Source organism: Pelobates fuscus, chromosome 11 (assembly GCF_036172605.1).
Source record: "Pelobates fuscus isolate aPelFus1 chromosome 11, aPelFus1.pri, whole genome shotgun sequence".
NCBI lineage: Eukaryota > Metazoa > Chordata > Amphibia > Anura > Pelobatidae > Pelobates > Pelobates fuscus.
This window is the reverse complement of record NC_086327.1, coordinates 91085467-91110114: the sequence shown is the minus strand read 5'-3', so window position 1 is coordinate 91110114 and position 24648 is coordinate 91085467. Positions and strand designations below refer to the sequence as shown.

The following is a 24648-nucleotide window of genomic DNA, read 5'->3' as shown; positions in this document are numbered from 1 at the left end:
CGAAGGTAGTAGCACATAATCAGAAGAAGACCATTTAGATCAAAACCACTCTGCAAATTGATTTTGTACATCTGCCATGGATGGGTACATTAAGTCTGATAAGAAAGTATTGTCTTTACATTAATTTATCATCCAGCTCATTCTAGCTGTTACACCAGCCATTAAAAACACATTTCTAGGCAAGATGGTAAACAGGGATAGACTCCTGACAAACTTCTACTGTTCAGAGCCCTCAGACTACAGCACAAGATGTTCACAGATATTTTGAATGCCTAATTATAAGAGAATGTCTGCAGTATCTTCCAAAGAACCGATTTTTTTAAAATTATGAGGCATTGAGTTACAACACGGACATTTTTAAGAGGGCGTGATTATCGAACCGCAATATTTGTAAATGCTATGTACGCAATGACTGGCTAAATGTTCTCAGAGTTGTAGTTCAACAGCAGGTGGGCAGATACCGCGGTCAGAGTCTAGCTGTGAACAATTATAGCTTTACTTTAACAGCTGACAAGTGATCTGTTGCTTACCCCGTCAAAGTGCAAAGTAATATCAAAGCAAAAAAAACAAAACAGACGAGGGTCTAGATTTAAATCAGCATTGTATAAATATTACTGAAAGAAATACTCTATGCACCAAAATCACCATCTCAATGAAGTGATTTTGTTTTGGGACACTGATGCTGCTCCTGCAATCTTGCAAATGAAAACTAGTGGCCATCAGTCAATCACTAGGGGTTTATGACACAAATTATGAAAACTTTTTTATGTATGGCATCAGCAAACTTAATGCTGGAATAAAGGCAAATTTCATGGAATTTTCAAAAGGAACATATTTAATAAATTTAAAAAGTAAAAAAATATATAAAAGGAGTGTATTCCTTTGAAACGTGTCATTGATCCAATGTCTTTATCTGGCAGTTTCAAGTAGAAAGCTGTTGGATTAGAGTAATCACAATGGTGTCACTGCTGCAATAAGAAACTAATTTGCTCAATTACACCTTATGGGCTAGACCAGCATAAATAGCTCCTGTCCTCCAGAGTGATGGCTGCATTTCTCTCTTCCGATACATTTTTGTCTTTCTTAAAAAAGAAAAATAAATCTGTTTTCAATAGTTACACAATGGTAGACCATTTTTTATTGCTGACAAAACAAAATTGAGAAATCATTCAGATGACAAGGTCACCTTCAGGTAGGTACAGATAAAGAAGTGTGCTTAAAAATAAATTAAAAAAACCCTGCCGATTAAAAGATATACCTACTTGCCAAGTATATACCCCTAATCCAAACGGCACTCCAAAATTATACAAATAGAATTTATTTTGACATTAGTTCTTCCCTTTATATAGAAGGTTTTCTGGTGGTTCCTGCATTTTCTTTCATGATTTTTTGCAATTTCTCCGGTCCTTGATGTGTTACTTTCATGTTGTGTACATTGTGATGTAAAGACGCACAGACAGAAGGATGGACTATAGAAGTAACGTACCAAGCACCGGAGAAATCATGAAGAAATCACGAAAGATGACACCGGAACCACCTGAAAACTTTTGATATGGCAAGAACTCATTTATATGCACTTTGAAGAAGTTCTTTATGATCAAACTCCCTATGCTGTTTACACTATGGGACAGGGGATGTGGGGAAAGAACACTATGGGACAGGGGAAGGGGGGAAAAGAACACTATGGGACAGGGGAAGGGGGGAAAAGAACACTATGGGACAGGGGAAGGGGGGAAAAGAACACTATGGGACAGGGGAAGGGGGGAAAAGAACACTATGGGACAGGGGAAGGGGGGAAAAGAACACTATGGGACAGGGGAAGGGGGGAAAAGAACACTATGGGACAGGGGAAGGGGGGAAAAGAACACTATGGGACAGGGGAAGGGGGGAAAAGAACACTATGGGACAGGGGAAGGGGGGAAAAGAACACTATGGGACAGGGGAAGGGGGGGAAAAGAACACTATGGGACAGGGGAAGGGGGGAAAAGAACACTATGGGACGGGGAAGGGGGGAAAAGAACACTATGGGACAGGGGAAGGGGGAAAAGAACACTATGGGACAGGGGGGGGGAAAAGAACACTATGGGACAGGGGAGGGGGAAAGAACACTATGGGACAGGGGAGGGGGAAAGAACAATATGGGACAGGGGAGGGGGGAAAGAACACTATGGGACAGGGGAGGGGGGAAAGAACACTATGGGACAGGGGAGGGGGGAAAGAACACTATGGGACAGGGGAGGGGGGAAAGAACACTATGGGACAGGGGAGCGGGGAAAGAACACTATGGGACAGGGGAGCGGGGAAAGAACACTATTGGACAGGGGGGGGGAGAAATAACACTATGGGACAGGGGAGGGGAGAAAGAACACTATGGGACTGGGAAGAGGGAAAAGAACACTATGGGACAGGGGAGGGGGGAAGAACACTATGGGACAGGGGTGGGGGGAAAGAACACTATGGGACAGGGGAGGGGGGAAAGAACACTATGGGACAGGGGAGGGGGGAAAGAACACTATGGGACAGGGAAGGGGGGACGAAAGAACACTAAAAAGAGGGAGGGGAGAGGAACACGAGAGGGGGGAGAGAGGAACATTAGGGGGGGGCATTGAAAGAGAAGGAGTTTTAATAATAAGTCTAATAATCAAATTATAAGGAAAAAAACCTTTTTAAAAATCATTTGGAGAAAAAAAAGTTGTTTTTGGCCCAGAATTTTAATTTCGGTGCATCCCTAATACACACACACATATATATATATATATATATGCAATATGACAACAATAAGAAATACAGCACTTGGTTGTGTAGAGCTGGGTACGTTGTCAAGGGTTATGATTGGTCTTGAAAATGCACAGGTCCATTAATAATATCACCATACAGAGAAGGACCATGTAACCAAAAGGTTAATGATGTGCACTTCTTTTTTTAAAATGAAAGGGCTACCTGATGGTGATGAATAAACGTTACAAAATTTCCAGAACCTGTGGCCTAAGAGACATTGAAACATACCACCTAATTGTCTTAAATTCAAAAGGGCAATCTCGAGCTGTGATGTTTCTTTAAAATATAAAAGCATGTGCAGAAATAATGTTGAGAAAGCACCAAGGGGGTGCGAAACGTGTCCAGGGCTTTTTTTTTGGGTGGTCTCTCCCCTGTCTGGCAGCTGCAAGTAGTGATGTTTTTCGCTATATGTTTTTTCAAATTTATTTTTCAAATTTTCTGCCTAAGTTTGCTGCTTATACTTGAAAACCTATGCCACTTCAACACACCATGTAGTTTGTATGATATGTCATACCTGTACAACCTGCAGTTAGGCTGCCATGTACTTATAGCAGGGGCGTATTAGCCGCGAGGCAAACAAGGCATTTGCCTTGGGCGGCATTTTCCAGGGGGCGGCAAAAAACGCCGCCCCCAAATGCCCAAGGCAAATGTCTTGTTAGCCTTGCGGCTAACAGACATGCTGGGCTGGTTGCTGGTTGCTGGGCGGCCGGCGAGGGAGCTCTTCCCCTGAGCTCTCTGCTCAGCTCCCTCGCGCGCCGCCCGCAGAGTGAGACTGGGAGCCGGAATATGACGTCATATTCCGGCTCCGCCTCCCAGCCTCACTCTGCGGGCGGCGCGCGAGGGAGCTGAGCAGAGAGCTCAGGGGAAGAGCTCCTTCGCCGGCCGCCCAGCCTGCCCGCCAGTGCCGTCCTGCAGCCACTGGACCACCAGGGAATGGGAGAACTCCCCCACCCCCAGCATTCCCAAAGGTAGGGGGGGGGCAGCACAAAACCAAGATACACCACTGACTTATAGTCTACATATATTTTTCTACCAATAAAAGTGCACTTTTTTTCCATATTTCTGTTTTTCTCTGTGACTTATTTGAGGATTACCCATGTTTGTGCGGACTATTGTTTATCTTTTGAGACGTATCCAGAAATGAATACAATTGTTTTCATATAACATTTGAACATAAAACCGCACATCCAATAGACATGCTGTGGCATAAACTCTTCCGTCTTTGCCAATCACATTTCTTTCAGTTGTCTTTGATTTGCTGCCAACTTCTACCAGACTATACATCGCTTTACAAGATGCAAATAAAGCATGATAGCGGGCCCTTTAACCTAATTTTAGTTCACTAAAAAAACAACCTATGAAAGATTATACTTTTACAAAATTACAAATCTAAACAGGGTTTTACACCTTTTGCTTTAAGCATTGTGTTATTAAGGTGTAACCGTGTTTATTTCTTTTAAACTAATGCTTAGATTTTTGGAGCATTCGGCATCAGTTGAAAAAACCCATCTGCTTCCAGGGCTGTGATAAAAAGTCCAAACTAGTTTACACGTGAGGGTGAAGTAATCCCAGTTTGTTTAAATGATTTGCAAACCTTGGCGTGGATTTAAAATTCAGTGACCAAAACATTAGTGACCTCTCAAGAGTTTAAACCATAATCATTTCAATAATTAGAAATGCTGCTAATTTTCAGAAGCAGACATTGATTTCACAAGGCCTAGGTGAGGCAAAGGTGCAAAACCTCAAAGGCAGATAACTCTTGCCAGACACACAATTCAAGCACTGCAAGAAAATTCAATATCTGCCACCCAGGCAGTTTTTAGCAAATCTTAAATATCCACTGACCTTCATAAGCCTGGTGGACAAGGTTAAAGAGCTGCTCAGCCTGCCTTTTCAATTCTGGGTCCCTGTGCTTGTCTGGGTGGTATAACATGCACAGTCTGCGGTATGAAGCCTTTAACTCATCCTGGGTAGCCTGAAAAGAAGAAAAAAATGCAATAAATAAATTACATTACAGAGTGAAAGCACATTCAAAAACATATGTTTAACAGGTTGAAAACTGGCTGGTGACTGAAAATTAAACTAGACCGTCCTTCATTTGTAGACGTCAAGTTCTGCTTCAAGTAAATTCTACAATTGAAGCAATAAAGTATATGCTAAAACATGGGTAGGCAATCTTCAGATGTTGTGAAATACATCTCCCATAATGCTCTTACAGCTATAAAGTAGTCAAATGATCCGGGGAGATTTAGTCCACAACACCCTGAGTGCTGAAAGTTGCCTACTCCTGTGTCAGAAGAATATACAGTAAATAAAGTCTCATCTGTGTTATGCGCAATGTATACAAATCCCAGAACGCTAAGTGTGCCATCCCACAATGCTTAGCACTTCTACAGCTCAGCCTTGTGAAACAACATACATCTGCTCGCACCTTGTATCACCATTCTACCTGTAGTTTATAACTCTATACTGGCAGCATGATGATACAAAGTGTCATAAAACATAGTGTCATAATTCTCTCTAATCCCCATACAAATAAATTGCTGTATAAATGATAACGATAATTGCCTGAAAACTACATATTAATTCCATATGAAGACATTAATGATAACTATACTTGATACAAAACCACCTAAAGTTACACAAAAATGTATTTCCTAATGCGTTAGTGTCTATCGCTACTTGTATAGTTCTCCCACGTGTGTGAGATATATATATATATATATATATATATATATATATATATATATATATATAAAAATTTACTTACCTTTTTCCAGCACCAAACTTCTTATCTATCTGCCTACTGCAACATCATGGAGTTGGAATGGCCTCCTCCATCTTTGGTCCAATCCAAAGCTCCTCAAGGAGGAGCATAGGGGACCTGATGCGCATGCGCGGTGAACACGCAGCCAAGTTCCCCTTTAAGAAAGCATTGAATCAATGCTTTCCAATGGGGGATTCCGTGTCACGTGACAGAGTTTTACTCTGTCAGTGCTGCGAAAGCACCTCTAGTGGCTGACAGTATGGCAACTACTATGTAAATAATGCAGTTTAAAAAAAAACAAAACAAAAAAAAACTGCAATGTTTTACATTAGAGGGTTAAAACTAAAGGACAACTACACCAAGGCCACGTCATTGAGATGAAATGGACTGGGTCACTTTAATGATTCTTTAACTCGAATGCAACACTCTTATTTTTTTTACAACTCCTTCCATTGATGAGATAAGCTATTGCTAATAAGGACCACAAGCACTAAGTTGATATTAACGAAATAATAGAGATAACGTTAACGCTAACATAGTAACAGGAATTCTGAATGTGTTATAAATGATCTCCAACTTTACAATTTAAAAGTGAGGCAAAAAGAATTTAGTTGCATTGGTTCAAGATAAACTGACACCTTACTATTTTTGAGGCTTTATAGTATATTAATCACAGCAAATCCCCATTGATGTACCTGTCTTTGACAAATGTGAAGTATATAAAAGTATAAATTCAGTCTGAATTTGCAGACTGAGCATGGTAAAGGGTGCTGAGGTTTTGAATAATTAAAGTTTACAGTTTCATTCTCCTGATGTAAATCTTACTTTTCGCGTGATTTATCCTGTCCCTGAATGTCATGCCAACTTGGGAGATGAGGCCATACTGAGTTTGATTGGCATTTACTTCAGGACTTTGCTTGCAATTTTGCCTGAGTTGAGATAGGAATCATGGGAAAAGTTAAGTTAATTTGCATTAAATGCCCTATGCCTTTCCAAAGGGCAGTTTTGACATCTAATGGAAATTACATCAATCTCTCACTCGGTCATCTGTGACTAACAAAGCAATCAGGCATCCATACGGAAGTTAAAATGGCTGAAAGTCCTTTAAAAAGAAAATACTTTGAAAGAAAATGTGTTTTTTGAAAAAACTACAGTAAATTTAACCATCAGAATTGCCAGAATGCATTGTTAGAACAAACAATAGCATGTTGAGCTAGCTGTGTGAATCTGTTGCTATTCATTGCACCAATTTTTCAAACAAACAAAATAGCTTGTGGTTAAGAGTTGCCGTTTACGATTGCTCGTGTGAAATTTATTACCAGATGCCACTGACAGTTAAAACAGTCACAACGTGAACTGGTTCTACAGAGATATAGTCGCACGACCTTCACACATTTAAAGTTTACTTGCCAACTTAAATTTTGTCTAACATTTACTGCGAATGGGACACAGCAAGAAAGGTTACTCAGACATGTGATAACAAACTGTGCTACCACAAAGGAACAGAAAAGTTAATAAACAAAATAATGCGTTTAATGAAATAATTATGAAAATGAGATACAGACGGATTTTCCATTCATTCATTTCCAGGGTAATACATGGCATTCTAAATGGAATTCTGAATAACCCTGTCCCTTTCATTTGCAGTTATGGCTACAAAACACAGTCAGACTTCCATGCCATAGTTATGGTCATTAACAACTGAAGGCAAGTCTACTTGTCAAACAATAACAAACAATAAATAGCTAAATATTTAGTCATGATCATGTAAGTTTTAGCCCAGAACAACCTAACTGCCGGTTAGATTTCAGCAGGGAAAGGCAAACTTTACCATTAAAGATGCAGTGGATTCATCTCCCATGATGCACTGTCAGACTGTGGAACATTATGAAAGATACAGATCACAGAAATAGTTGTCCACTGAATTATAGCCATCGAGTAAAACGAAGAGTTTCTGATTTCATGTTCTAACTAGAGATGTCCCGAACGGTTCGCCAGCGAATAGTTCCTGGCGAACATAGCTTGTTCGCCACGGATGGCAAACATATGCGATGTTCGGTCCGCCCCCTATTCGTCATCATTGAGTAAAATTTGAACCTGTACCTCACAGTCAGCAGACACATTCCAGCCAATCAGCAGCAGACCCTCCCTCCCAGACCCTCCCACCTCCTGGACAGCATCCATTTTAGATTCATTCGGAAGCTGCATTCTTTTCTTTTTTTTTTTTTTTTTATGTTTTTTTTAGACAGGTGTGTTATATTTGAGCATGCTAGGCTGAACGTGCGTATATCATGGCTAGTTGCACTGAGGGTATGAGTATATAGCAGTACATTGTTGTGAAAGATGGCTGTCATGTTTAGGGTGTAGCTTGCACGTTATCAACTGTGTATTTATATCAGCAGCTCCACCACTAGTTATAAATCAAGTGTGAGTCGCCCCATGAAATGAGACTAGTGAATAACATAATACATGAACGGTTAAGGTAAAGGCATGTAAGGAACTACGACAATAAACTATTTAGGAGGTGAAATAATGACATGTTTAAACGCTTGCTACTTTACGATTAGTTAATGTGCAGAGAGCAGTTCATGTGATCAAAGGCATGGTGTGGAGGATCGGCTATAGTGGGACATGCTTGGCAGGCTGCTGTTTACTGCTTGTGCTCATCCGATCCCTTCTGGGCGCCAGGTGCAGACCCTGGGAGTCCCTGATACCTTGAACAACAAAGGCAAGTATCAGGCTGAGTGCCGGGTTCGCGGCTTGAGGTGGTGGAAGCTTGTTTTGTCGGGTGGTCGGATCTGTCCCGGTGGTGCTTTACGTCCGGTGCGGGATTGTGGTGGCTTAAGGTGGAGGCGAGTGCTTGACGTGGGGCAGGCTCTGCATTTCTGTTTGTGCCTCCGGTCCCGTCTTCAACGCCTTTTGCGTTGGTGGATTTTAATGGGGACTGCTTCGCTTAGCTGTGGTGGAGCTTGTTGGGGCTTCCTGCTTGTTATTTGCTTCCAAAATTGATTAAAGAGTCTGTCCAGCTTAGACTCAATATCCTGCCATGCTTTGCTGGTACCAGGAGGACACGTGGCTACCACCATATTGGGAGAGTCGCAGATGAGTAGGTCAGCCTGGGCGGCTGTGCTCTGTGCGTCCATTAGCTCCAGACAGCCTCTCAGGGGTGGACCGGGATAACCCCCACCGGTCCGAGGGGGGGGGGGGGTAACGGAGCTCGTCCCGGGAAGTAGCTGCTCCTGGGCATCCCAGGATCGGGAGATCGGCCGCCTCTCCCGCCCGTTGAGCACCAGGCCACACTTGCCACGCGGAGGTAAGTAAGACTCTGTCGAGTTGCTGACCGCTATTAAGCATGTCGGGTCGGTCAGGTAGGAGCAACATTGCTGGGTCATCCCCTTCTGGGGTGAAATTCACTTGTTGATAGCTGCTTAAAGTGAGATATTGAGGGAGCTCACACGAAGTGAGTCTTTCCTCCATGACAGCTAGGCCCCGCTCCCCGCAAGCTGCATTCTTAGTGAGAGGAGGGACAGTGTAGCTGCTGCTGATTTAATAGGGAAATCGATAGCTAGGCTAGTGTATTCTATGTCCACTACAGTCCTGAAGGACTCATCTGATCTCTGCTGTAAGGACAGCACCCCAAAAAGACCTTTTTAGGGCTAGAACATCAGTCTGCTTTTTTTTTTCTTCTGTGTAATATAATTGCAGTTGCCTGCCTGCCAGCGTGTGTGTCAGGCTCACAGCGTATACTGTGCCCACTTGCCCAGTGCCACCACTCATATCTGGTGTCACAATAGCTTGCATTTAAAAAAAAAACAAAAAACTTTTTTGACTGTAATATAATAGCAGTCAGTTTCCTTCACACGTGTGTGTTTCAGGGCCTGCCAGGGCACAGTGTCACACCAGTGCAACTCATATCTGGTGTAACAGTAGTGTACATTTAAAAAAAAAATACAGGGGGCTTGTTGTCACCTTTGGGGGACCCTTGGTGTTGTACGTGGCTGGGTGGAGGAAGAGACCTTCAATGACATCAGTGAGGACAAGGAACGGGACAGGTCTAGCTTGGTATCCAACCTTGTGCAAATGGAGAGTTCGCGGTTGTGCAAATGGACTGTTTGCAGTTGTTTGTGGTGCGTTAAACAGGGAGTTTGGTCTGTCAATGTGAAGCGGGCGTAACCCTTACACTACCTGATCGATACAACATCATACCTGATGTTTTAAAGCACGTTATTCCAAACAATTTAGGAATGTTAGGTGATTTTTGCCCTTTATGGATTAAAACCAGACTCTGCATCAACTATGTAATTTTCCATGAGAGTTTTGCCATGGATCCCCCTCCGGTATGCCACAGTCCAAGTGTTAATCCTCTTTAAACAACTTTTCCATCACTATTGTGGCCAGAAAGAGTCCCTATGGGTTTTAAAATTCGCCTGCCTATTGAAGTCTATGGCGGTTCGCCCGTTTGCAAACATTTGCGGAAATTTGCGTTCGCTGTTCGCGAACAGAAAATTTTATGTTCGCGACATCTCTAGTTCTAACCCATTGTAGCCTTTTTCACATTATGTCCATTATGAATAACAAGCTGCAATAAATGCAACTATGTTAATAAATCGTTTCTTCTCGCTCTGCTCTTTGTTGTCTATTTTGTGCATTTCTGTTCATGAAAATTAAACCAGATAAGTGAGGAGTGGTATATCTGGTTCTCCAGTGAACCTTCCATAATCAAATTAATGATAAACTGCTTAATGCACTATTGATTAAGTCGTGGAAATGAACAGTTTCATTTTTCATACATTTCTTGTTCAATAAAGAGTTAGATTGGGCCTTTAATCTTAGCTGAATAGCTAAGGTCATTCATTGGCTCAATATTTTTATGAATGTTAACAGCTTTCCCTAATGTGGATAGAGATATGGACGTTATATCTCTAAGGAACAGTATATGGTGATCAGAACTACAGACATTAAATACACACCTTAAAACCTTCTCAAAGGATTACTTCAAGTACCTTGACCATGTCTGATTTAAATTGGTCATGGTCTGAATGGGCAGCATTTCATTTCTGAACACTGTGCATACGGACTCTTTGCTCAGGCAGCATCGTTGGGGTATCATCAGCCAGCCCAAAGCAAGAGCTATTTCTATGCGGAAATTTACATTAATTGGCTGAGTCTGGTCAGCTAACTCTCTCAGCCAATGAATAGAGCTGGATGCATGTCATAGGAGCAAAAAGGATCCACAGTGCCCTGCATGGTCCCAGGTAGGTTTTGTTTTATTTCGGTATGCCCCATTACTTGGAAATGGGGCAAAGGTACTACTCACACCATAACCACTACAGTGGGCTGTAGTGTTTTTCAAGCCTGGAGTAACCCTTTAAGTAAAGAGGACCTATATACAAAAATAAAGGCGTGAGCGAACAATGTAAAACACCAAAGGTATATTGATACTTATAAGTGTATACAGGAAATCCTTTTTGAAGTAGCAGATTAAGATTTTGATGAAATAACAGAAAGAAATGTCATAGCGCAATATGTAGAGGACGAGGAGTAAGATATTTTAAATATAAAACATAGAAGTCGCGTGACTTAGAGCCAATATCAGACTCTATGGTTAACAGCATAAGGGTGCAAATCCAACTTAAATGGTAATAGTAAAAAACACAATTTAATAACTTTATAAAATAAAAAGATTAACCAATTTCAGAAGCGCAAAGTAACTGAATACTTAAGTAGTCCTCTCACCACTAGCCCCCACTTGTTTCCAGCCACACACCTTTTTGCTGAATTAGATTCCCAAATCATTTCCATGGGAATATTACAGATAATTGCCATTTTGAAAAATCACACAGAATTTACATTAGGTGTTCCGGAACAGAGTCCTAGGCTGTCAATGTCACATGTGCCAGTTTGACTAGGAGTGGAGGTTACTTCAAAGAAGAATGACGTGTAATCGCTTTTAATCTATACATTTGATAGGTGCTTGGCTAGCATAATGGGTATTAAAATGGCACTATATTACCTTGCTGTCATGACAGAGTTACTTTAAAAATCCTGTGTAATGAATCTTTATGCCAGGAAAATGTCCTGTCTTATCATGATCCGGTCCTGGAAGCAATAAAGGAAATCTATCATGCCTAACATTACGTTTGTTCTTATTAAAGAGCATCAAATTCTGTTTGTACATTTTTTTTTTTTTTTTTATATTTTATTGGAGTTTTATATACAATAAAACACTTTTCCAATATATGATTCTCAATATCACGACACTGTTGTGCCTTCTCGTATGGGTTGCGACATTCAATGCATCACATAGATCATAGCGTTGAACAAACATATATACATCATGGCATTTCAGTAAACTTTATATAACTTGGTAAGGTGACGCTAATTTCGTCTGGCTGGCTGTTTGTACATTTTGCTAGCAAATGTATAGATTTGGAGAAAAAGGTATTTAAGATTAGTTTTTTCTCCCATCTGACTCCCAATTCCAAGTAATTGAGAGCCATGGAGAGCAGAGGAGACCTCCCACAGGAAGTCCTTCTGCTCTCCACACATAGCAATCACAGCACATGCTCTCCATTCAGACGCCGGCATGCTGGCTATGAAGTCAGGTTGTCTGAGTCATGGTGGAGGTTGCCCTGCTTGGGGAAGTGTCCCCAAGCAGGACAAAACAAGTAAGAGCAGAGGAGGAGTATGAGAGGGGGTTACGGAAGTGTCTCATCCACTGTCTTTAATGAGATGGTGGGTGAGCGGTGGACCAGGTAAGTTATGACAGTTTCCCTTAAAATGTCCCCTTCTCCCTCTCAAATAGGTGGTTTACTTTTACATTAAAAGAACACTCCAAGCACCATAACGAGCCAAAAATATTTCAAAAAGCATTACCACATTTAAATATTAGTTCCCCTACCATAAGCACCGCTTCTTGCTGAGCAAATTAGAACAATAAAAAAATGTAGTCAGCTGGATCACTGGTGAACTTGATTCCCAGCAATTGAGAGCACAAGGAGTAACGAATTTTACAGAAGATATCTAAACACATGTTTGGCTAGATTTAGTTTTCTATGTGATAAATTCATTTCATTATCCCGGAATGAATGCGACTCTCCCAACCAATGTGAAACAAAACTTGTTACAGAAAAACAGGGGATTAAATAAGAATGAGGGGTAACCTTGACAACCCAAATCTTTGAAAACTACACAACCAATAATGCCCAAACAAACAATGGCTGGCCAAGCATCATGAGAAATGTACTTGCCTAACATCTGGGGTGCCAAGGTTACCCATCAACATTCTAAGGTGATCTAGTCCGTGATGGAACATCACATTATTTGGCAATTAGTTTTTGCATTTGGAAATTCTGTTCAGCAGCTAATGAGCATATGAAGATTGGGTAGATATCATTGCAATGTTATGCGTAGCAGATCATAACGATATTTTATTGCCTTTCATAATCTGAATCTTTAAATTGCTTTAACCAAACGGCCTGTGACCAACAGCCAACTCCAAAATCTTCAGGCCGATCAAGTTTCAATATAACTAGGCTTTTTTTTTTTTTTTTTAAACAAAGTAACACTCGGTTATTTGTATTTTCAAAAAATAAAAAGTCTAATTTCTGATGCTTTGGAAAAAATAAATATTGACATGCAGAAATAATCCTCAAGAAAAGGAATCAAAAATGGCCTGAGGCGGATTTTTTTTTTTTTGTAAGACCAAGAATAGAGAGATTAATAGTACTAAAGACCATTTTAAGCGCTGTGATTCAGCCTCCTTCATTAAATCGTACTCGCACCTATTCCGCATGCAAGCAGTTAAATAAATCAAGGTCATACCTATAGATAGATGGATGACAGTTTAGACATCTGTGTATCTATATCATCCTGCTAGTTTATATACTACATGGACAAAAGTATTGGAATATCTGACCATTACACCAACAGGGACTTTTATGACATTGCATTCTAAATTCATAGACATTGAGTAGTTTGCCCCTCCCCTTTGTTCTTCCATCAGTCCTGAATTAAACTTAAAGGGACACTATAGTCACCAGAACAACTACAGCTTATTGCATTTGTTCTGGTGAGTAGAATCATTACCTTCAAGCTTTTTGCTGTAAACACTGTCTTTTCAGAGAAAATGCAGTCTTTACATTACAGCCTAGTGATAACTTCACTGGCCACTCCTCAGATGGCTGTTAGAGATCCTTCCTGGGTCATGGCTGCCTAAAATGCATCCAAACATTCAGTATCTCCTCCCTCTGCATGATGACACTGAACTTTCCTCATAGAGATTCATTGATTAAATTCATCTCTATGAGGAGATGCTGATTGGCCAGGGCTGTGTTTGAATTGTGCTGGCTCTGCCCCTGATCTGCCTCCATGTCAGTCTCAGCCAATCCTATGGGGGAAGCATTGTGATTGGATCAGGCCACCACTTCTGATGATGTCAGAGGAAGTTCACAGGCAGAGACAGTAGCTTCAGACTTGAATACAAGTAAGATGTTACTATATTTAGGGAGCCAAAGGGACTAGATAGTGGTTTTAACCCTAGAGGGCCAGGAATACATGTTTGTGTTCCTGCCCCTTTAGTGCTCCTTTAAGAGTTTATCTCCTGAGAAAACTGGTAAGTATTCAGAAGACAAGTCAGATTTTGGAAATTAATTATAAGGCTGATATTCTTCTCTCTCTATTCTCTCTTCCTTTTCTAAGGAAGGATCTATTTATTGGTGTGGTTTCTGGTTTAGTCTAACTGCCATGCAGATACCTTCATGTTTGCAAACTTTTTGGTGCAAATTAATCTAAAACCATGTCATCCAATATAACATTTCTGGTACTTTATAAGTTTATAGTTCATCCTCAGAGCAATGCATAACCCTTTTCTTCTTGTGGCCATTAGGTAACATTTGTTTAACAAATATTTTTGAGACTACTTTAGACTTTTTCAGTGAATTGTCTGAGGGACATTGATGGACTGCAGCATAAAAAAAAATAATTGTAATAATACTTAGCTATGGAGAAGAAACCTAACAAGAAAATATATGATATGGGTGGAATGGCAATCAAATTGCTGTATTCAATTTAAATCCACTCTTCTGGCTATAAAAAGCTGTGTAAGGAGAAATAAAATATGCTGCTCCAAAGAGACAACATATGCCTCCCTATCACACCACTATTTAAAATTAAAAAGATGCCTTCATGTCTAAACCTTGTCCATCAAGGAGAACAGACTATTACTGGAGAGCACTAACAGTACACCTTAAAAGGGACACTATAGTCAGCAGAACAACTACAGCTTAATGTATTAGTTCTGGTGAGTAAAGTCAGTCCCTGCAGGCTTTTTGCCGTAAACACTGCCTTTTCAGTGAAAAGGAAGTGTTTACATTGTTCCCTAGGGACATCTACAGTGGCCACTAGATGGGCTTCCTTCCACGCTCTGCATTAAGACCCTGAACTTTCCCCATTGAGATACATTGATGCTAATTGGCCAGGGCGGTGTTTGGCTGTCTCCTGTTTCCTATGGGAAAGCATTGTGATTGTCTGAGATCATCAATTCTGATGATCTCAGCCAGGGAGGTGGATCAGGGTCGGAGGCTGCACCAGTAGACCCATGCGGGGCTGGAAAGAACGTGTTTTTTATTTTGTATTATTTAAGAGGGGGCTAGCATGCCTTTTAACACTATAGGGTCAAGAATACATGCTTGTATTCCTCACCCTATATTGTTCCTTTAATGCCAGGGATTAAAGGGAAAGTAGGAGGGGCTAAACTTTCCTAAACCCAGTTTGCAGACTGTTTGCCTTCCCTGCATGGCCTGAGACGAAAACATTCTAAAAGTATTGCTGCAGTATGCTGGGGCAAAAAGAAAATGCAGAATATATTAACTTTATTACAAAAGCCAGCTATATTAAGCTATATATAGCGCTATAGTTGGTTGGTGTTAAAGAAGCCCTTATACTACCGGTATATTAAATATGCACTTGAGCTGTCCCAGGGTCTGGGTTTGAACAGCAATAAATGGCAAAGCACAGCAGATGATCAAGCAGAAGACAATAGAAAAGTAAACACCCAAATAATGCGAAAAAATATATTAACAGTACACCTTCAATACTATGTTTTACGAGAAGCATGATCACATAATATTAAAAAAACAAAACAGTAGCTCGTACAAATACATTTTCGAACTGTATAAAAATCGTGTAGGTTTGTACCACTGTATGGATTTTTCCTGTAACAGCCGATCCATTCCAATCGCATGTATCTACTATATGGCTGTAAAGAGAATACAACTAGATTTGTAAAAATAGAAATGTCAATGGCTGTCAGGCTCTGTGCCAGACAGATCCCAGTGCTGACAAGGTAACGCAATTTGAAAATAAATAAATAAAAAAAGCCCAGCTGATTCCTAGCTCCCCCTACTGCCAACGTGACAGGCTCACATGGATGACTGCGATCACGGCAAAGCTTTTAGCCAACCCTGATAGAAGGCGTGTGTGTATTTATAATTACAAACTACTGAAAAACTAGGCTACCGAAATACACCCATTGCCCACTAGCATTTGGTAGATTGATTCTGGCAGCTTTTCACACTATTTACTAGCAGATGGATTGAAAAAGCAGCTTTGTCATATGGGATCTACGCAAACAGCTGAGTTAATTGTCAATACTAATAGAACTCGGCAGGTTTAAATATATTTTGTCATTTAAATCTAAAGTGGTAAGCCGGAAAAAAAAAAAAAAATAATAATACTGTCTAAAGCAAGGGGTAGTTGTTGCCCTCTGTTCTACAGAGGGATAATATTGCTATTTTCTAGTAAAATAATTTTCAATCTACTGAAATTATAGGGTCTGCTCTTGTCATTGTGAGTGGACCTTGTTTTAGAAACTGTAGTCTGTACAAGGGCTCAACATTGCAACTCGCCCACTAGCCATTGGCAATAGGAAATTCAGCCCTGGCACATGTGCCATGGATCCCCACTGCCTAATAAGATCCTTACTGCAGTTTGAAAGCAGCTGCCATAAAGAATAGGCACCACAGATTAAAGTGACAGTGATGTACTTATTGTAGAAATTTGCCCATCATCCTGCATGCTCCACAGACTGGCTGACAGAGTAAGCAATCGCTAGTAAGTTCCTCTCACATTCTCTCATACAGTTAGATTTGCAGGCAACACAATTTCTACACAAATCTGGCATTAACTTAACATGCTGACAACACACCTATCACTCTCAGGTAGCCAGTTCATGCTGATCCCAGCTTGTATAGTGCTGTTAATGATAGGAGAGTAATTGCCAACAGAAATCACCCTTCTATTACTCTCCAGTAGCCAGCCAAGTACATTACAGTAGACTATTCACGGTCTCACCTCCCAGCCTTCAGCTAAGCTCCACATGCGGGGGGTACACAGGGAGGGGTAACTTGAGGTTACGTGGAGCCTCATTGGCTGACGGCTGGAGCTTCTGAATGTAGAAAACAATGTACAGTGACTGGTAGAGATAAGTTATTGGTAATATCAGTAAATAACAAGACTGATACAAATTATTGGAAACATGCCAAATATCAGCCCTAATAATCAGCAGAACTGATAATCTGTTTATCCCAAATAAGTGGTCCATTCCCAGAGATGATATAGGAAAATGAGCTTTGCAGAAGGAAGTAACTTTTGGGCTTGGCTAGTAGGAATTGATTGACATTTATAGCCCTAGTTCATACACCGCACTAGCAAAATCACTTGCAAATGCATGGGTTGAACATTCTACATAAATAGCCAGATCACCTGTTTTTGTGAAAATATTTTAAAGCCCCTTCATTACGTAGGGCAGGGCTTGAAAGTGCTACCCACCAGTAGGTGGAATTCATATACCCCTGATGGGAACTAAATCACAGACAGGATCCCATAGAATCAACAATGATTAAAGGGACACTACAGACATACAACGCACTTCAGTTTGCTCAGGTGTTTTATGTCTGCAGTATCTCATAAATGTCCACTTCAAGAGTTGCACTTAAGGTTTATACCTTTATGCTATTGGCATTTTCAAACAATATATATGTATAAATGTATGCATGTAATGTAGAAATTAAAGGACCACTATAGGCACCCAGACCACTGCAGCTCAATGAAGTGGTCTGTGTGCCATGTCCCTTCAGTTTTAACCCTGCAGCTGTAAACATTGCAGTTTCAGAGAAACTGCTATGTTTACACTGCGGGTTAACCCAGCCTCTAATGGCTGTCTCACTGACAGCCACTAGAGGCCGCTTCCCCGGTTCTCACTGTGAAAATCTCAGTGAGAAGACGCAGACGTCCATAGGAAAGCATTGGGTAATGCTTTCCTATGGGCAGTTTGAATGCTTGCGTGGCTCTTACCACAAATGCACATTCGGCGCTGACGTCGGCTGGAGGAGGAGAGATCCTCAGCGCAGAGGGAACCCGTCACTGGAGAAAAGTAAGTTGCTGAAGGGGTTTTAACCCCTTCAGCCCAGCGGGAGAGGGGCCCTGAGGGTTTTCCTGGCACTATAGTGGTCCTTTAATTTTGTATACCGTTATAACCTATATTTTAATATAATTATCCTTTCAACAATTTTTGAAAGGAAATATATTGTTTTTCTTTAACCCCTTCAGGACGGAGTCAATAGTACACGTTCTGATCAAAACAAAACGTAAACAAAAACTGGAATTTGCGCTATATGTCTGTTCAACCGTAATTCACCTCTTTCATATTAAATGCACCCACACTTATTATATATCATTTTGTTCAGGAGAAACAGGGCTTTCATTTCATATCAAATATTTATATATGAAAGATAATTTATTATGAATAAAATTAAAAAAACATTTTGTAGTTCCGCCTCACATTTTAGCTGTAAATGTCATAATACTGTTAGGTTTTAGTGCAAAAAAATGGACATATTTGTAATCAGCGATGTCTCACGAGTACAACAGTACCCCCCATTAACAGGTTTTTATGGTGTTTTGGAAAGTTACAGGGTCAAATATAGAACGTTCCATTTTCAAATTGAAATTTGCCAGATTAGTAATGTTACCTTTGAGACGGTGTGGTAGCCCAGGAAAGAGAATTACCCCCCATAATGGCATACCATTTGAAAAAGTAGACAAGCCAAGGCATTGAAAGTGGGGTATGTTTAGTCTTTTTTAGTAGCCACTTAGTCACAAACACTGACCAAAGTTAGCGTTCATATTTGTTTTTGTGTGAAAAAAAGCAAAAAACTAATATTTGGCCAGTGTTTGAGACTACTGTTATTCTCGGGAGACTTCACTAAACACAAATATTAGTGTTTTAAAACAGTAAAACATATTACAACAATAATATAGTCTATAAAAGTGCCGTTTGTTTGTAAAAAAATGCAAAAATCTTGAGTTCAGCGAAGTCTCCCGAGTAAAACAGTACCCCCTATGTACAGGTTTTATGGTGTCTTGGAGAGTTACAGGGTCAAATATAGTGCTTGCGAATTAAATTCTCTGCACTTTCTCCCTGTGTTGTCAGGTATGTCAATCAAATTTTAATTAATCAAATCACATAATTATGTTAAAAGATTACTTAAATATACACATAGAATTTTAATATATATGCATTTATAGGTATTTAAATTCTACGTGTATACTAATCTTTTATGTAATTATATGTATATATCTCTATATATATATATATTTGTGGTTATTTGTATTTTATATATAGATATATATAGAATGTCATTATAAGTGTATTTTGTTACATATATATATATATATATGTATATACACAATAAATACAGTTAGAATGAAATTACATATGAATATATAATTTTAAATATTGTTTCAATATTTTATTTATTTTATTTATTTATTGTAATTATACGTATGTATATATATATAATATATGTGTATATATCTATTATATATATAATATATATGTAACATCATTCTAAGTGTATTTTAATACTAATATATATATACTTATATTAATATTAAAATACATTACGTATGACGTTACATATATAATGTGTATATATACATATATTATATATATAAAATGACTTTAATTTTATTTTTTAACATGTCAAATTTTTTTTTTTTTTTTTTTTTTTACAGATCCCACCAGCAGGGGGATTGTTTGATATTTCAGACAGCCCCACTGCTGGCAGATCCACAACCAGCTATAGGGGGCCATACTTAATGGAGGAGGGCTGCCTGGGCTGTCAAGCAGCCCTCCACAAGAGGATCGCGGCGGAGGTAAGTACCGCCGAGGTCCTGGGGGCTTAAGCCATTACAGCGTTCTATGCCGCCGCAACGGCTTTAAAGCCGCGACGGCATAGAACGCCGTAACGGTGTTAAGGGGTTAAATTAAGCAAAAAAATAGATAGAAAATTATCATTATAATAATTTTTTTTAAATCCTTTTTATTCATAAATTTTGTTTTGATATTACAAGACAATTCATAAACAACAAATACATACACACAATCATACAAAATACATCCGATTGACATAAATAAGTCATATTATATAAGGAAAGATTAAATTCATTAGGCTATAACAATCAAACATCCTTATTAGAGAAAAAAAGAAAGAAAAAACACATAAAGTCATTTATATAGCTTAGACAAGAGTCTGTGAGGATGTAATTAGAAGTATATCCCTGAGAATAAACAGAGATTTAGAAACTTATTGACCATGGGGTAAATTCTACTAACCAATTAAAGTTGCATCATCCATATCCCCTTCACCTAAAGGGTTTATGAGTTACCATAGAGTAGGTAACAGTTTTTTAGCCAATTTGTATACCAATCTTTTTTTTTTTTTTGAGATCACTGACTGACTTAATAATTTCATTTTCCATTGTTAGTTGGAATTTGACTTGATTAATTAGGGAAATCTTCTGAAAAGGGGCAGAGGATTTCCACTGTCTTGCTATGGTGATTTTAGCTGCAATAAAACAATGAATAGCTAAGCAGATATGTTTACTTGACTTAAAGGGCCAGTTCAGGTGAAGGAGGGCCGAGGCTGGATTTCTATTTGTATCCTTAAATGATGCCTCATTCAAAGATATTTCGGATATAATGTTAAAAGTCCAGGCCCATAGTGGTTTAAGTGCTGGACAACACCACCATATATGAGTATATGTACCTGAGTAGGTGCCACATCTCCAGCAAGTAGGGTCTTGAGAAGTATACATTTTGGCCAATCTAGTTGGAGTATAATACCATCTATAAAGTAACTTGAAATGGCACTCAGTCAGGTTTAACCCATGGACATATTTATTTACAAGAATTAAAGACGAAAACCAGTCATTTGGTAAAATCGTTAAATCGAGTTCTTTTTCCCATAGTTTAACCAGTTTGTATGGAAAGGTATCTGAACCTTTAAAAAGCGAATTAGCAACCGAAATAATCTTGGGTACAGTTTGAAATTAAAATATAGTTTGCAACTCTTTGGCCCAAGGAAAAGAATATTGGACAACATGTTTCTGAATATAATGTTTGATACGGAGGTAAGTAAACAATTCTTTAGATGGTATATGGAGACTATCCACCATCTGTTGAAAAGGTATATTATCACCCTGCATTATATGCGATAAAGTTAGTGTATCTTTGTTTGGTCAATATCTCAGTGATAAATCTTCTATATTGCTTTCAAGTATATTCAATTTACATGTTCTATGGATTAAGTTAGTTAAGCCCAAAATTTTCCTAATTTCCGCCCATATTTCCAAAGACTGGGCCAACGACATTAAGCAATTGGGAAAGTCCCTTGAGAGCTTCCCAGGATCTGACCAAATATAAGAATAGAGACTAGAAGCATATAGAGCTTCCGATTCCATATTATACCATGGTTCAGAAAAGAAATTTGGTTCTTGTAAAATATATATATGTCGTATATTGTTTGCATAATAAAGATTAGTAATACTTGGAAAGTTTAGCCCGCCCTGAGACAGTTTTTTAGAAATATTTTTTTGACTTATTCTAGGCTTTTTCTTTTTCCAAATGAATTTGTTGATGTTAGATTGGATCATTAATAGCCAGGTCTTAGGGATTTTGAGAGGGACCATTGAGAACAGGTACGTCCATTTTGGTAGAATATAAGAATTAATAATATTAATTCTGCCTGTCAATAGAGTTTCTAAGTTTTTCAATTTTTGTAAGTTTTGATTCATATCTTTCATTAAATGCATAACGTTCCTTTCCACTATGTGGGAGGCGTTAGCAGGAAAACTAAGACCCAAATAATAAATTTCTGTGTCAGTCCAAATAAATTGATATTTTTGGGATAGCCTTTCGACCTGTGTCAGTGATAAATTGATGGTTAAAGGGAAACTCCAGTGCCAGAAAAACGATCCGTTTTTCTGGCACTGGAGGGTCCCTCTCCCTCCCACCCCCCCAATCCCCGGTTACTGAAGGGGTGAAAACCCCTTCAGTGACTTACCTGGGACAGCGGCGATGTCCCTCGCTGCTGTCTCCGCGACGCTCCACCTAGTGATTACGTCGGCCGGTGGGCGAGACTAATCTCGCTCACCGGCCAAGGAGACCTAATGCGCATGCGCGGAAATGCCGCGCATGACGTCTCCCCATAGGAAAGCATTGAAAAATCATTTCAATGCTTTCCCATGGGGTTTTGAGCGACGCTGGAGGTCCTCACACAGCGTGAGGACGTCCAGCGACGCTCTAACACAGGAAACCTGTGCTACAAACTAGGAAGTGACCTCTAGTGGCTGTCTAGTAGACAGCCACTAGAGGTGGAGTTAACCCTGCAATGTGATTATTGCAGTTTATGAAAAACTGCAATAATTACAGTTGCAGGGTTAAGGGTAGTGGGAGTTGGCACCCAGACCACTCCAATGAGCAGAAGTGGTCTGGGTGCCTGGAGTGTCCCTTTAAGGCAGTAGATTTTGATACATTTAACTTGAAGTTAGAAATATTAGAAAAATTATCAATTTCCTTCATTAATGCGGCTAATGAGTCCTCCGGAGATGTAAGAATTACATTATATTATAAATATGAGGAAAAACTCATCCCTACCTTTAGTATATGACAGGTTCCTCCAGCCATATACATGCACTTTGGGTCAGACAATGTCTGAAAACCAATAGTTTCTATAGTCTTCTAGACTTCAGTGCAGGGAGCAATACAGATAAGACCATTTCTGTTTTCAAATACGGTCTGAACCAAGGTGCGCGTTTATGGCTAAAGGAACCGTTAATATACAAAAGTTAGGGAGGAGTTTTTCTCATTTTTACATATACTTCAATGAAAGAAAAAAAAAATATTTATCATTTCGAAACGTGATGAAAGGATAATAAAAATAATTTTTGATGTGATAGTCCTTTAACCCCTTAAGGACCAAACTTCTGGAATAAAAGGGAATCGTGACATGTCACACATGTCATGTGTCCTTAAGGGGTTAAACAGCTGTAACACTCACACACAGCCCTGATTTAAAACAACAAACTAGATCTAAACAACAAACTACCTGATCCATATAAAAGCTAAAAAAAAAAAAAAAAAAGGTTTATATGTCGACCTAAAATAATCAAAGCCTAGCACTTGCAGGGACATTATTAGATATGGTGACACGGGATGGGACACTTTGGGACAGGAGGGGTGTTAAGGATCACTATGGGAAGGGGGGTAGTAGAACACTATGGGACAGGGGGTGAGGGTGGTAAGGAACACGATGGGGGTGGTGGTAAGGAACACTATGGGGGAGGGGGGATGGAAAGGAACACTATGGGACGGGGGGGAGAACACTTTGGGACAGGGAAAGGGGGTGGGGAAGAACGCTATTGGACAGGGAAAGGGGGTAAAGAACACTATGGGACAGGGAAGGAGGGAAGAAAACTATGGAAAAAGGGAGGGGGTGAAGAACACTATGGAACAAGGAAGGGGGTGAAGAACACTAGGGGGGAGAGAGGAACATTAAGGGAGGACATTAAGGGAAAAGGAACACTGGGGTAGGGGGTAAGGGAGAGGAACAGGAAAATGGGGTGGGGCACTAAGAGACAAGTAAGGGGTGGGGAGGAGGGGAGTTCCTACCGTACATATTTACACACTGCATCCACTACACAAACACACACTAAATTCACTACACAAACACACACACTGTAACCACTACCCACACTGCATCCCCTACACAAACAAGCACACTGCATCCAGGTAAAGAGACAGGTAAATGGGGCACTAAGACAGGTAAGGGGTGGGGAGGAGGGGAGTTCCTACCGCACATATTTACACACTGCATCCACTACACAAACACACACTGAATACACTACCCAGACTGCATCCACTACACAAACAAGCACACTGCATCCACACAAACGCACTGCAATTACTAATCAAATATTCTCACTGCATCCACTACACACACACACAAATATTTCTGAAAACACACATATACATGACTGGCATGTATATTTTGTGAATTTACCACTTAATAAAAAATAAATTCAAAAATTAGATAGAAATATGGTAAATGTACAGAATATCGGTAAGCTATCGGCCTGAAAGTTCACAAATTTTTGGTATCGGCTCTAAAAAAAATCTACCTAATTTTTTACCACAAGTGTATTAAGTAAAATCATATTAAATAAGTAAAATCATATTAAATAGCTAAAACCGAGACTAGCAAAAAATAAAAAATTTTGACAGCCAAAATCCCTTTGCAGTGACAGTGAGCATTCTTAGAAGGATACAATGGGTTATATATACAGAGTTGAGGAGTTCAAAAAGAACAGTAGGGGGAGTAAGAGACTAGCATTTTGATGATAAAGCCTTCCAATTTTCTCCAACTTGCTCTATTCATTACAAGGTCAGTCAAGTCAGTAGGGACGTCAATAGGGACTTGGCTTTTCAGCTGAATGCCACACAATCCCACAGTGAACACAGCAGCAGCAACTAATATACAACAGAGCAGAACCCTGCAGTTTCAACTAGATTTAAAGAGGATCTACTGAGTGTTTTCCTCATGCAATTTTAGCTTCCATGACTGCTTCACTATGTTTTTATTTTTTAGTGGTTCAGTCATTTTGTTTTAAATATTGTCTAATTATTTGGCTTGCTTTTCATTTCAGTTTAAAATGTCAGAATAAATTAGAGTGGGAGAAAATCATGCAAACTTGGTCAATTA

General features: G+C 39.6%; 1 protein-coding gene across 1 annotated transcript in view; it reads right to left on the bottom strand.

The window, feature by feature from the left end:
- Positions 1–24648, bottom strand: part of DNAJC11 (DnaJ heat shock protein family (Hsp40) member C11) — a 165424-nt gene that overhangs the window by 104598 nt on the left and 36178 nt on the right. The window contains exon 2 of the mRNA XM_063437098.1: positions 4624–4753. Within this exon, the coding sequence (XP_063293168.1) occupies positions 4624–4753 (130 nt within the window). The remainder of the gene's footprint in view (positions 1–4623; positions 4754–24648) is intronic.